General features: G+C 38.9%; 1 protein-coding gene across 4 annotated transcripts in view; it reads right to left on the bottom strand.

The window, feature by feature from the left end:
- Positions 1–15,177, bottom strand: part of PTPDC1 (protein tyrosine phosphatase domain containing 1) — a 95,886-nt gene that overhangs the window by 20,457 nt on the left and 60,252 nt on the right. The window contains exons 1-4 of one of the 4 annotated variants that reach the window (XM_047779342.1): positions 3,463–3,951; positions 2,827–2,998; positions 455–535; positions 98–216 (exon numbers count right to left, since the gene is read on the bottom strand). In XM_047779342.1, the coding sequence (XP_047635298.1) occupies positions 98–216; positions 455–535; positions 2,827–2,998; positions 3,463–3,784 (694 nt within the window). In that variant the 5' untranslated portion in view covers positions 3,785–3,951. Of the gene's footprint in view, positions 1–97; positions 217–454; positions 536–2,826; positions 2,999–3,462; positions 3,952–15,177 lie in introns of those variants that run through there. The other 3 variants (XM_047779339.1, XM_047779338.1, XM_047779341.1) reach the window with 3 other exon arrangements.

Genomic DNA, 15,177 nt, shown 5'->3' with positions numbered 1-15,177 from the left:
CAATGGTATCACTTTTTTTAACCTAAGAGCTGAGCAGACAAAAAGTTTCTGAGTTCTGTCCTTGGTAACTCATGGAGAGGCAGATGGAAGGACTTACTGCCAGCCTCCATGAAAGCTTCAGGAAGGTATGTGAAGCCACTTTTTTGTTCCAGAGGATTCCCACAGCTGGCATGCTCACCAGGACGCTGCAGGTTGATGATACTTTTTATACCATGGCTTAAAGGAAAAGAAAAAAAAAATGAATCACATTGGGAGGGAGTACTAAAAAAAAATTAATCATTTTTGGCATTAATAATCATTATTAGGTACTCTTAAAACCTGAATTATCTTATCTGAAATAAGGCCTTCACACTCCTATTGGTAAAATGAAAGCATGTTTTCATGCGAAGTCAAAAGCAATGGAAGAGAAAACACGGGCTGGCTTATCAAGGTGTGTGCACGGTTCAAAGCTTACCTTTGGAACTGCTCAATGATGCAATACTTCTCAAGGAGCTCAGTGGATGGGCGTGCCATGGCTAGGATATTATCAGTGACCCTACAGGCGGAAGGAGGCATTGGTGAGATGCACAAAATCAAGAGTGCTCCAGCTCTAAGGATGGGGAATGCAAGATTTCAAGTCCTTACTTTTTCTATGACTTCAACAACTCTGTAAGAATCTCCTTATACAAATCTGGCTTCAAGTTTACATTATGATTAGGGATCTAAGAAACCCCAACATCTTAAATTCCTGGACATAATGTATTTATGGGTTCTCGTAAAGTATTTTCAAGGACACTTCTGATACTCTAGTGGCTGTGATAGAGAAACCTAAACTGGCAGCAAAGGTAACATCCTGGAAGAGTTATTCAAAGATTGCTGACTAAATGCAGAGTGCCAGTGAGGAGGTATTTTTAGTTACTCAGCTACCTGTACCTCAGTTACCTAATCCATTGAGTGGTGATAATAATAATGTCTGCCTCACAGGGTTGGTGTGAGAATTCCACATGATGTGAATGTAAAGTCTTCGGCACAAATCCTGGCATGTGGTTATGAATAAATGCTGAGTTACTGTAATTTAGCAATGGGCTTTGGAGTCAGTCAGGCCTGGTTTCAAATGCTGGCTTTTCTATTTCCCAGCTGTGTAGCAAATTACTTGGTCTCTCTGAACCTCAATTCTTTCATCAACAAAATGACATTAACAATGCCTATTTAAAGAGTCTTATGAAGGCAATAATTTGAAAGTGTCTAACACCATGCCTGGCCTATAGCCAAATGGATTCACTGAGTGTACAAATGCATAAACGCCCAATAAATGACTGTCACTCTCATTAGGGCTCTGGCTTCATTCTGTTCTAATCAAATTTCTCATCAGTGGCCTGGTAAAAGACACGCAAAGTGGACTATTAGAAGTTGTGGGTCACAAGAACTTGAGAGGACTAACAGATACATTAGATAAGCAGGTCAGAAAGATACTGCTCCTCCTGCTTGGGGCAATGTCTAAAATTTAACAGAATCCCTAAAGGTTTGGGATCCCCCAAATATAACAGCATCTAGTATAAGAAGAGATACTATATGAAAGCAGCAGAGGTGAAAAAAAATTCAGATGGTGTAGTCAACAATAAGACAAAACTTAAGCTGCATTACTAGGAATTTACTTGTCTGACCAAGCTCAGGAAGAGTGTTTGCTTTTCCATAACATTCTTTTTTTTTTTTTTTAGGACACACCTGCAGCACATGGAGGTTCCCAGTCTAGGGGTCTAATCGGAGCTGTAGCCACCGGCCTACAACAGAGCCACAGCAATGACAGATCCGAGCTGCGTCCACGGCCTACACCACAGCTCGAGGTGACACTGGATCCTTAACCCACTGAGCAAGGCCAGGGATCGAACCCACAACCTCATGGTTCCTAGTCAGATTCGTCCACCACTGAGCCACGACAGGAACTCCTCTACAACATTCTTTAAGAAAGATAGTGACACACTCGGAGAACAATAGTGACAGTGGACCTCAGACTGTATCTTTATATAAATACCAAGCAAATCCAATATAAAAAAATACAGGGTTGCAAGTTAGATAAGCTGGTTGACAAATACCTAATTTGTAAATAGATTCTTGCTGTATAAAATGATTCACCAGCAGAATTCTTTAAACAGTGAATTCCCCTTAGTGCATTTCAAATGTGACTTGGTTTGAACATAAGAATTTTTCAGAGATATTACTACATCAAAAAGGTATACTTGATTTACTATTAATAATAAAAGCAGTATGACTCAACAATGAATGAATTACATGCCATAAACAATGTAAGCATCTAATATCATCTACTAAACTGACAATTTGTACTGTCTTCTCTTGAGGCACACTGGAAGTATATGTATTTGTATGAATATGTGTCCTTCAATAGAGAATACAAGAACAAAATAAAAATGAGGCTAAAGCTTACCTGTATGAAACTGAAAACCTACATATGCACCTCACGTTTTCTCAAATTTATAGCTGAACATTTTATTTATTGCTAGAAATTTCTGAAATTTAAGAGCTGGTTTCCATTTCTTTAAGATACTTTACATACATATAGCTTTTCACTTAATTGAAAAAAACCCCTGTAAGTGTGGTTGTATTATTCCCATTTTATAGATGAGGAACCTGTTGTTTAGAGTGCCTGTGTGAGGAGGCCAGGATCACACAGCTTGTCAAGTGGCAAAGCCAGGGAGGTGAGGCCTCTGACTTCAAAACCCTGTATTTCTTCTTCTACAGCCTGCCACCTCCTGGCATCATCTACATGCCCATGACCTTTTGCTGCTTAGAAGTAAGTGGGAACTACCAAAGACTGATAAAATCACTTACCAGGATGAGTAAACCCCCTTAATAGCTTGCTCCTGCTCACTCCAGCGGGCTGCATTTTCATACTTGCAAGCTTTGCCACCACATGCCATGGAACAGGCCATATGTCCAGGAATGACATGCCGTAAACGCTCTCCAACTTTTGTATACTTTGGTGTTGGACGTCCTGAATTTCCTAGAACATACAAAGGGAAGACTCAAAATTCTAATCTCCAAATGGCATAGTAACATGAGAAAGAGCTTCCGTTTTCTCTTAAGACTGCAGATGACAAGCTGGTGCTAAATCCCCTTCATTTTGTCAGGAATAAAACTGTTTCTCTTTCATATAAGTGCACCGTTCCTTACTATAGAAAAGGCTTTTTGCACACAATAATCTCCACGTGTCATACTGGTAATGAAAAGGAACTTCTTCAAGAGAAACAGTTTTGTGCAAAAACTACATTTTAAACAAAAAAACACAAAACAATTTTTATCTCAAATTACATGTCCACTGAAACTCTTAGCATAACAGATAATAAAAAGTATAACGAAAAATTAATTGTCAAAATCTTAAAAAACACAAACACAACATAGTTCCTTCATAGTTTTTATATTTAAACTCGAAGGTGCAGCAATCTTTAAGAAGAGAAGGAGCTTTACTTTTTCCAGGGTAAGTTGGGTTTCTCTCAGCACAGCTGACAGAGGACACCGCCACCATCACCTGGAGAGAGGACGAGGACAGCATCTTGCCAGCAGAACTGTGCCGCCCCTGTTGCAGCCGCACTATGGGGTCGGAGGCAGAGTGTCGTCGGCCCTGGAAAAAGGAGCTGAGGAACGGCACAGCAGAGAGCCTCCGGGGTGGATCCTGCATGGTAGTGGGCTTCCAGGAGGGAAGAGCTGGAGGCGAGGAGATGTCAGCGCCAGCCTGCTCCATGAAGTTACACTGAGACGTGAGCATCACTCTGCGTGATCTAACCGACATTTGGGATAGGCTGACTTGTTTCCATAGTGACAAACAAAGAAACTACTGATTCCCACTCAGATCTGCACAAGCAAAATCTCCTATGAATGGATTCTGTTTTTAACACATTGTTCAAATATAAACAAGAATAACATGTATTTTAAATAGAGTATACCGAAAATGTGACTACTCTATTTCACTTCTCAAACACATTTAAAAGCTCTGACTGCTCAAAGAATTACATCTAAAATACTGCAATGAATTTAGAAAAATGTCTTTTTTGATGTAAATATACATATATTAAAAGGTTTAAATTTTGTTAGCCCTTTCATATTAATTCTCTGAATGTTTTGAAAAAAATTCTTTCTATTCCTCTCTGGAACAGGGCAGATAAAAAGTTAATTGTAATAATGGGATATACTAGATACCTTTAACATTATTAAAGCACCATTTAATTTTTCAAAACCAAAAAAAAAAATCCCTATATTTTCTTTATAGAACTATTAAAGGAATACCTGGATGGAACAAAAGACATGTGTAGGGCTGATATATTAATCAAAAGACATTTATTTTCATATTTTTGTTTTCAGAATGTGAAAACCCGATTCTTGGTTATGCCTTTATTGGATATAGCAGTCATAACCACAGCTCTCAGAAACTCAAAAGACACAATTCTGTGCCTTTTGTTGCTGACTATGGGGAAAAGAAAAGCTTCAGTAAAGTCTTGGCAGAGGCAAAGGAAGAAAATTTACTAAGTATCACATTTTTTAAAGGCTGTGGATGAGGGGGAGGTTGCAACTTGAGGACAAAAAATATAAAGAACACAGAAACTACAACAACCACCAATTGTCTGCCTCCTCCCTTATTAATGTCAATCATTCACCCTAACCCCACCCCCATGTCTCTCCAAACTGTATTTCAGCCATGTGCAGATGGAAATTTACTGTCACAGATAGGTTTGTCTTTGTTTTGTTCTGTTTTAACAATCAATGCTTTAAAGCATGCTCCTTTTAAAACACATCCATCTCCCCAATTGGAAGTACTCTGTCAAATAAGACAGAGCAGCTCAATTTGGTGCCCCAAATCCTGTGAATGTAGCATTCTGCTCTTGTTACTTTGTATATAGCAATGGAAATAATTTCTTGTAATGCATTCAATCCAGAAGACACAGCTTCCATGGAGTTTCACAGGAGAGGAAAGAGTAGATGTGCTATGGAAGGCAAGTTGGAACCTGATGGCAGGAGGCCCTAACTGTTCCAACTGAAGGGTGCAAGTCTACCTTGGGAACAGGAAGTCTCTGTTAATACCCCCTGCAAAGACAAGCCCAGAGGTCAAGGACTGGAGGCCTGCAGACAGTGAATGCATGAGTAGAGCCCGGGGTGCTGAGATTTTGAGTCTAAGTAAGCAGCAGTGAGATAACTGAAGCTGATTAACATGGGCATCTATGAGAAGATGCGTGAGCAAACTCCATTCTGGCAAGTTCCGTTCAAGATGAATGGCATGTAAGGTGGCAACTAAGAGGTCTCAACCAGCGAGTGGGCAATGCCTGATCTATGCAGCTCTAAGGACATCCAGAGAGGCGAGTCCAAGTGACTCTGCTATTGATGGTTCTAAAAATAAGAATGAACATGATGACGACAGGACCTGCCTGGACCAAACTGAGGAAGGGAAGGACCAGGCAGTATCATCTCAAGAATAATTTCTGCTGTTAAATCTTAAGAACTGGGCTGGCCTCAAATAAATATGCAACCACCGAGCAGATTCAGTTACTAGACAGTCAGGAATGCTGAATCCGGGTCGTTAGGAAAGTGGAGCCTAAGGCAAACAGAAGTCCAAAAGGTGACAGCAGCCCCTCTCAGCAAATTGCTTGCTTGGGACACCCAGTGGTGCTGGTACACACCTGGTGTTGGTCTGGTGCTGATTTGGAGCTGAAGGGCACAACAGACTTGCGCAGAGGCCTCCATTCCCCACAGACAAATTAGAAATGTCAACCTCACTGTCTCATGTGCCTTCTAGTCCTTGGCAAAATGCCCAATGCATAGCCAAATCCATTTTTTAAAAATTAGTTTTTATTTATGCCAAATGGCTTTATACTTGGAAAGAGGACCTTCCGTCCCAGCCCTAAACTCAATTTCCTTCCAATATCTGTCCACAGCAAGTAGATGTCCTACATATTTTTAGTCATATTGTAAATGAGTTTCCTGTTTTTTTCTAAGCAGCACAGCTAACATCTTCCCTTTTTACTTTGGACTTCTCATAATTTTCTTTTTTTTTTTTATTGTTATGTCCCCAATACAACTTTTTTCCTACTGTACAGCATAGGGACCAAGTTACACATACAGGTATATAATCTTTTTTCTCACATTATCATGCTCTGTCCTAAGTGACTAGATATAGTTTCCAGTGCTACACAGCAGGATCTCATTGCTAATCTATTCCAAAAGCAATAGTTTGCATCTATTAACTCCAAGCTCCCAATCCACCCCCCTCCCTCTCCCTCCCCCTCGGCTATTTTCCAATTCCATGATTTTCTTTTCTGTGGAAAAGTTCATTTGTGCTGCATACTAGATTCCAGATATAAGCGATATCATATGGTATTTGTCTCAAGATAAGGCATCGTTTTTTTTTTCCTATTCCTTGCTGGTCTCAGAAAAAACCCTTGCTGAGTTGCTAAAAAATATTCCTTTCAGCTTCTTTATAACTGGTTGTCCAAACATGTAAAGACTCAAGTAAATAAAAATATGAGCTTTGAAAATTAATTTTGCTCACTAGTCACATTATCCCTAGGAGTTTACTGAAGGAAAAGACAGCAATAAAAAGGTTCTGGTCCTGAAGATAGATGATGTCTTATTTTTAAATGAAATAACTGATCGTAGACTAAATATCCAACAACTAAGGAATAATTAGACCCACATTACTGTACGTTCTGTCTCTATGAACTTCACTATTCTAGGTACCTCATATAAGTGAAACCATATAATTATTTTTATCTTTTTGTGACTAGTTTATTCCACTTAGTATAATGTCTTCAAAGTTCATTGATCTTGTAGCATGTGTCAGAATTTATTTCCTAAGTCTGAATATCTCTTTGCATACACATACCACATTTTATCCATCAATCTATTCATGGACATTCAGGTTGTTTCCAACTTTTGGTTACTGTAAATGCTGCTATAAATATGGGTATATACAAAGCAATCTACATACATAATGCAATCCCTATCAAATTACCCCTGACATTTTTCACAGAACTAGAACAAACAATTCAAAATTTTATATGGAACCACAAAAGACCCAGAATTGCCAAGGCAATCCTGAGGGGGGAAAAAAGCAAAGCAGGAGGCATAACTCTCCCAGACTTCAAACAATACTGTAAAGCTACAGTAATTAAGACAGTGTGGTACCAGTACAAAAACCATCATATGGACCAATGGAACAGAACAGAGAACCCAGAAAGAAACTCAGACACTTATGGTCAATTAATCTTTGACAAAAGAGGCAAGGATATAAAATGGGAAAAAGTCTCTTAGGCAATTGGTGTTGGGAAAGCTAGATAGCTGCATGTAAATCAATGAAACCAGAATATGCTCTCACACCATGCACAAAAATAAACACAAAATGGCTTAAAGACTTAAATATAAGATACCATAAAACTCCTAGAAAAGAACACAGGCAAAACATTCTTTGACATCAACTGTACACATGTTTTCTTAAGTCAGTCACCTGAGGCAATGCAAATAGAAACAAAAATAAACCAGTGGGACCTAATCAAACTTACAAACTTTTACACAGCAAAGGAAACCAAAAAAAAAAAAAAAAAAACTGAAAAGACATCCTACAGAATGGGAGAAAATAGCTGCAAATGATGCAACTGACAAGCACTTAATCTCCAAAATATACAAACAACTCAACAGCAAAAAAACAAACAACCCAATTGAAAAGTGGGCAGAAGACCTAAACAGACGTTTCTCCAGAGAAGACGTATGGATGGCCAACAGGCACATGAAAAAATGATCAACATCACTAATCATTAGAGATATGCAAATCAAAACTACAAGGAGGTACCACCTCACACTGGTCAGAATGGCTATCATTAATAAGATTACAAATAGCAAATGCTGGAGGGAGTGTGGAGAAAAGGGAAACCTCCTGCACTCTTGATGGGGATGTAAATTGGTACAATCACTTTGGAAAACAGTATGGAGGTTCCTCAGGAAACTAAATATAGAACTACCATATGATCCAGCAATTCCCACTCCTGGGCATATATCCAAGCATATATCATTCAAAAAGATACATGTGGAGTTCCCGTTGTGGCTCAGTGGTAACAAATCTGATTAGTATCCATGAGACACGGCTTCAATCCCTGGCCTTGCTCAGGGCATTAAGGATCCACTGTTGCCATGAGCTGTGGTGTAGGTCACAGAGGTGGCTTGGATCCCAGTGTTGCTGTGGCTGTGGCACAGGCCAGCAGCTGCAGTTATTTGACACCTAGCCTGGGAACCTCTATGTGCCACAGGTGCGGGCCTAAAAAGCAAAAAAAAAAGGCACACACAAAAAAGATTACATGCACCCTATGCACCCTGAAGCACTGTTCACAACAGCCAAGACATGGAAACAACCTAAATGTCCACTGAGAGATGAATGGATTAAGAAGATGTAGTATAGGAGTTCCTGTCGTGGCTCAGTGGTTAACAAATCCGACTAGGAACCATGAGATTGCAGGTTCGATCACTGGCCTCACTCAGTTAAGGAACCAGCACTGCTGTGAGCTGTAGTGTAGGTCGCAGACGTGGCTCAGATCTTGTGTTGCTGTGGCTGTGGTGTAGGCCAGCAGCTTCAGCTCTGATTGGACCCTAGCCTGGGAATCTCCATTTGCTGTGGGTGCAGCCCTCAAAAAAAGACAAAAGCCAAAAAAAAAAGATGTGGTACCTATATACAATGGAATACTACTCAAGCATAAAAAAGAGCAAAATAATGCCATTTGCTGTAACATGGATGAAACTAGAGATTCTCATACTAAGTGAAGTCAGAAAGAGAAAGATACCATATGTAACTGCTACATTTACATAAGTAATGAGGTCCTGCTATACAGCACAGGGAACTATGTCCAATCATTTGTGATGGGACATGATGAAAGATAATATGAGAGTGTGTATAGATGTATATACTTTGCTGTACAGCAGAAATTGACAGGACAATGTAAATCAACGATAATAAAAAATTAAAAAACATATGGGTATAGAAATATCTGCTCAAGTCTCTGCTTTCACTTCTTTTGGTATACACCCAGAAGTGAACCTGCTGGATCACATGGTAATTCTACTTTTAATTGTTCGAGAAACCACCATACTGTTTTCAATTGTAGCTGTACCACTTACACCACCAGCAATACACTAGGGTTCCAGTATCTCCACATCCCTGCCAATACTCATAATTTCTTTCTGATGACAGCCATCCTAATGGATATGCAGTTGTATCTCACTTTGGTTTTGCATTTTCCTAATAGTTAATATTGTTGAACATCATTTCATTGGTTATTTCATATCTGTATCTTTTTGAGAGAATTAGAATAGAAAGACTTCTATTCAAGTCTTTTGTCCATTTCTGAATAGGGTTATTTGTTTTTGGTTGTTCAGTTTTAGGACTTCTATATAATTCTGGATACTAGTCCCTTATTAGATACATGATTTGCAAGTAGTTTCTCCTATTCTATAGGATGACTTTTCATTCTGTCTTTTGATGCACAAAAGTTTTAAATATTGAAGTCCAATTTATCTATTTTTTCTTTTGTTCCTGCACTTTGGAGTCATAACCAAGAAGTCATTATCAAATCCAATATCATGAAGATCTCCCCCTATATTTTGTTCTAAGGGTTTTTTTAATACCTTGAGCTCTTATGTTTAGGTTTTTGATTTTTTACAAAACTTAATTGAAATATAGTTAATTTACAATGTTATGTTAGTTTCAAGTATACACCAAAGTGACTAAGATATATACACACATATATACACATACATATATATACTTTTTCAGATTCTTTTCCCATATAGTTTAGCATTACAAGTTATTAAGTATAGTTCCCTGTGCTATACAGTAGGTGCATGTTGTCTATCTATTACATATACAGTAGTGTATCTATTTATCCTAAACTCTTAATTAATTTCTATCTCCCCCTACTTTCCCATGTGGTAACCATAAGTTTGTTAAGTTTGCGAAGTTTGTTTTCTATGTCTGTGAGTCTGTTTTGGTTTTGTGAATAAGTTCAGTTTTTTAAATTCCACAAATAAATTCTACATGATATTTGCCTTTCATTGACTTAACTTCTTAGAGTATGATAATCTCTAGGTCCAATCATGTTGCTGCAAATGGCATTATTTCATTCTTTTTTATGGCTGAGTAATATTCCACTGTATAGTATACATTTACCACATCTTTTATCATTCCTCTGTCAATGGACATTTAGGTTGCTTCCATGTCTTGGCTATTTTAAGTAGTGCTGCCATGAATATCGGGGTGCAGTATCTTTTCAAATTAGAATTGTCATCTTTTCCTGATACATGTTCAGGGGTGGGATTGCTGGATCATTCAGCAATTCTAGTTTTACTTTTTAAAGGACCTCTATACTGTTTTCCACAGTGGCTGCACCAATTTACATTCCCATCAACAGTGTAAGAGGGCTCCCTTTTGTCCACAGCCTTTCCAGCATTTATTATTATTTTTATTATAATTGATTTACAACGCTCTGTCAACTTCTGCTGTAAAGCGACCCAGTTATACATATATGTATATATATTTTTTGGTTCACATTATCCTCCACCATGTTCCATCACAAGTGGTTAGATACAGTTCTCTGCACTATACAAAAGGATCTCACAGCTTATCCCAGCATTTACTATTTGCCGGCTTTTAGATGGAGGCCATTCTGATCAGTTAACACACCGCAGTTTTGACTTGCATTTCTCTACTAATTAGCAATATGGAGCATCTTTTCATGTGCCAGTTGCCGATCTATATATCTTCTTTGCAGAAACGTCTGTTTAGGTCTTCTGCTCACTTATTGGATTAGGTTTGTTTTCCTGATATTGAGCTGTATGAGCTGTCTGTGTATTTTGGAAACTAATCCTGTGTTGGTCACATTGCTTGTAAATATTTTCTCCCCTTCTGTACACTGCATTTTTTATTTTGTTAATGGTTTCATTTGCTGTCCAAACACCATTACGTTTAGGAACTCTCCTGTGGTGCAGTGGGTTTAAGATCTGGTAGTATCACAGTAGTGGCTTGGGTCGCTGCTGTGGTGAGAGGCTGATCCCTGGCATGGGCCAAAAAAAAGTCAGTAAGTTAGATTTGACTCCATTTGTTTACTTTTTTCTTTTAATTCTTTTGCTTTGGAAGGCTGATCTAAGAAAACAGTTACAATTTACATCCAGAATGTTTTGTCTATGTTCTCTTCTAGTTTTACACTGTCATATCTTGTTTTTAAGTCACCACGCCATTTTGTCATTTTTGTGAGTGTGTATGGTGTGGAGTGTTCCAAATTCACTGATTGACATGCAGCTGTCCAGCTTTCCTAGTACCACTTGCTGAAAAGAATGTCTTCTCTCCATTATATATGTCTCCTTTGTTGAGGATTAATTGACTGGTCTCTCTAGTCTGTTTCATTGAACATTGTATCTGTTGTTTATGCCAATAACATGCTGTTTTGATTGCTGTAGTTTTGTAGTATTGTCCTAAATCTGGGAGAGTTGGGAGATGGGATTAAGATAGCAGAATAGAAGGACTGGAGCTCAACTTCTCTCATAAAAACAACAAAATTTACAACTAAAGGCTGAGCAAGCTTCAACCAAACGGACCAGAAACCTTCAAAAAGACATCCTACTCCAGAAGACAAAGAGGAGGCCACATCAAGAGGTAGGAGGGGCGATTACATGATATAACCAACCCCATACCTCCCAGGTGGGAAGCCCCACAGACTGGAAACCAACTGGTTCGCAAAGACTCACCTACAGAAGTGAGATTTCTGAGCCACACATCACACCCTCACCAATGGGGATCTGGCACTCAGAGAAAGATCCCCTGGAACATCTGGCATTGAAAGCCAGTGGGGCCTGGGTGCAGGAGCTCCATGGGACTGGGGGAAACGGAGACCTGATTCTTAAAAGGTGCACACAGACTTTCATGTGCACTGGCTCCCAGGGCAAAGCAAAGTCTCCATAGGAATCTGGGTCAAACCTGACTGCAGTTCTTGGAGAACCTCCAGAGAAAACAGGGGTGAATGTGGATTGTTGTGGGGGAAGGGCACTGGAAGCAAAGCTCTTGGGAATATTCAGCAGCATGCCTTTCTCTGGAGGCAGCCATTTTGGGAAAATCTGGCCCCACCCATCAGCCCTGAGAAGCCCAAGGTCAAACAACAATCTAAGTGGGATCACAGCCCCACCCCTCAGTAAACAGGTGGACTAAAGACCCCCCCAGGCATATAGCCACCTCTAACCACATCCAGAGACAAAGCACCACCCATCACAAGGATAGGAATCAGCTCCACCTACCAGTGGGCAGGCATCAGTCCCTCCTATCAGGAAGCACACAGGAAGCCCCCCATACTAAAACCACCCACAAGGGGACCAGACACCAGAAGTAAGAGAGGCTACAACTCTATTATCTGGAAGAAGGTCACCACACCAAAAACCTACAAAAATGAAAAGACAGAGAACTATAACTCAGATGAGGGAGAAAGGAAAACCCCCAGAAAATCAGCTAAGTGATCAGGAGATTCTCAGCCTCCAGGAAAAAGACTTTAGACTGTTTGTGCTGAAGATGATGCAAGACATTGGAAATAAACTGGAGGCAAAGATGGATAACTTACAGGAAACACTGACCAAAGAGATAAGAGATATAAAACTTAAACAAGAAGAGATGCAAAATACAATAACTGAAATAAATTCATTAGAAGCAGCTAACGGCAGAATACAGGACGCAGAAGAATAAATAAGCAAGGCTGAAGACAGATAAGTGGAAATTACGGATGAGGAACAGAATAGAAAAAACATTGAAAACAAATGAAGAGATTCTCAGAGATTCTGGAACAACATTAAATGCACCAACATCCGTATTATAGGGGTGCCAGAAGGCGATGAAAGAGAAGGGGACAGAAAAAATATTCCAAGAGATAATAGCTGAAAACATTCCTAACCACTCAAACCCAGGAAGCACAACAAGTACCATATAAAATAAACCCAAGGAGGATCACCCCAAGACACATATCAATCAAACTGACCAAAACTAAAGACAAAGTAAAAATACTGAAAGCAGCTATGGAAAAGAAACAAATAACATACAAAGGAACCTCATAAGGTTATCAGCAGATTTTTCAGCAGAAACTCTGCAGGCCAGAAAGGAGTGGCATGATATACTTAATGTGATGAAAGGAAAAAAACCTCCAACCAAGATTACTTTACCCAGCCAGGCTCTCACTCAGATTTGAAGGAGAAGTCAAAAGCTTCACAGATTAGCAAAAGCTGAGAGAATTCAGCAACACTAAACCAGCCTTACAACAAATACTAAAAAAGAAACTACTCAAGGCAGAAAAGAAAAGACAGCAACAGGAAACAAAAATACCACAAATGACAAGGCTCACCAGTAAAGGTATATTATATATAGCAAAGATACGAAATCATCCATGCACAATTATGCCACCAGAATCAGAAATCATGAGAAGAGGAGGGTACAAATGCAGGACACTGGAGATACACTTGCACTTAAGAGACCAACAAATTAAAACAGTCTCGCATATGTATAGACTCTTACATCAAAACTTCAGAAGAACTGCAAACCAAAAATCTACAATGGATACACAAACAAATAAGAACAATCAACTCAAATACAACACTAAAGATAGTCATCAGAGAGGACAAGAGAAGAAGGGAAGAAAAAAGAGCAACAAAAACAAATCCAAAGCAACTAATAAAATGGCAATGAGAACATACATAGCCATAATTACCTTCAATGTTAATGGACCAAACGCCCCAACCAAAAGACATAGACTGGCTGAATGGATACAAAAACAAGACCCATATATATATGCTGTCTTCAAGAGACCCGCTTCACTTCTAGGGACACATACAAATTGAAAGGGAGAGGACGGAAGAAAATACTCCATACAAACGGGAGTCAAAAGAAAGCTGGAGTAGCAGTACTCATATCTGACAAAACAGACCTTAAAATGAAGAATATTTTAAGAGACAAGGAAGCTCACTACATAATGATCAATGGATCAACCCAAGAAGAAGATATAACAATTTTAAATATCTACACACCCAACATAGGTTCAGCACAATATATAAGGTGACTGCTAACAACCTTAAAAGGACAAATCGACAATAACACAATCATAGTGGGGGACTTTAACACCCCACTTACAGCAATGGACAGATCATCCGGACAGAAAATCAATAAGGAAACACAGGCCCTGAATGATGCATTAGACCAGACGGACTTAATAGATATGTATAGGACAGTCCATCCAAAAGCAACAGAATACACATTCTTCTCAAGTGCACACGGAACACTCTCTAAGACTGATCACATCTTGGGCTACAAATCCAGCCTCGCTAACTTTAAGAAAACTGAAATCATATCAAGCATCTTCTCCAACCACAACGCTATACAACTGGACATCAACAACAAGAAAAAAACGGCAAAAAACACAAACACATGGAGACTAAACAACGTGCTACCTAACAACCAATGGATCACTGAAGAAATCAAAAAGGAAATTAAAAAATACCTGGAAGCAAATGACAGCAAAGATACGACATTCCAAAACCTATGGGATGAAGCAAAAGCCGTTCTAAGAGGAAAGCTTATAGCAAGACAAGCCCACCTCAGGAAACAAGGAAAAGCTCAAATAAACAACTAACTTTATATCTAAAGCAGCTCGAGAGAGAAGAACAGACAAGACCTAAGGTTAGTAGAAGGAAAGAAATCATAAAGATCAGAGCAGAAATCGATGGAATAGAAAAGAAGAAAACCACAGAAAAGATCAATGAAACGAAAAGCTGGTTCTTTGGAAAGATCAACAAAATTGATAAATCCTTAGCCAGACTTATCATGAAAAAAAGAGAGAGGACGCAAATCAATAAAATTAGAAATGAAAAAGGTGAAGTAGCAACAGACATCACAGAAATACAAAGGATCATAAGATGGAAATCCTGTGAAATCAGATTGTTATGATCATTATACAACTACAGATGTGATAAATTCATTTGAGTAATAAAAAAAGAGTAAAAAAAAAAAAGGATCATAAGAGACTACTATATGCAACTATACACCAATAAAACGGAAAACCTAGAAGAAATGGACAAATTCTTAGAAAAGACAATCTTCCAAGACTAAATCAAGATGAAATAGAAAAGATG

Source organism: Phacochoerus africanus, chromosome 5, assembly GCF_016906955.1.
Source record: "Phacochoerus africanus isolate WHEZ1 chromosome 5, ROS_Pafr_v1, whole genome shotgun sequence".
Classification (NCBI taxonomy): Eukaryota; Metazoa; Chordata; class Mammalia; order Artiodactyla; family Suidae; genus Phacochoerus; species Phacochoerus africanus.
The sequence above is the reverse complement of the archived record's forward strand: the minus strand, read 5'-3'. Positions and strand labels throughout refer to the sequence as shown.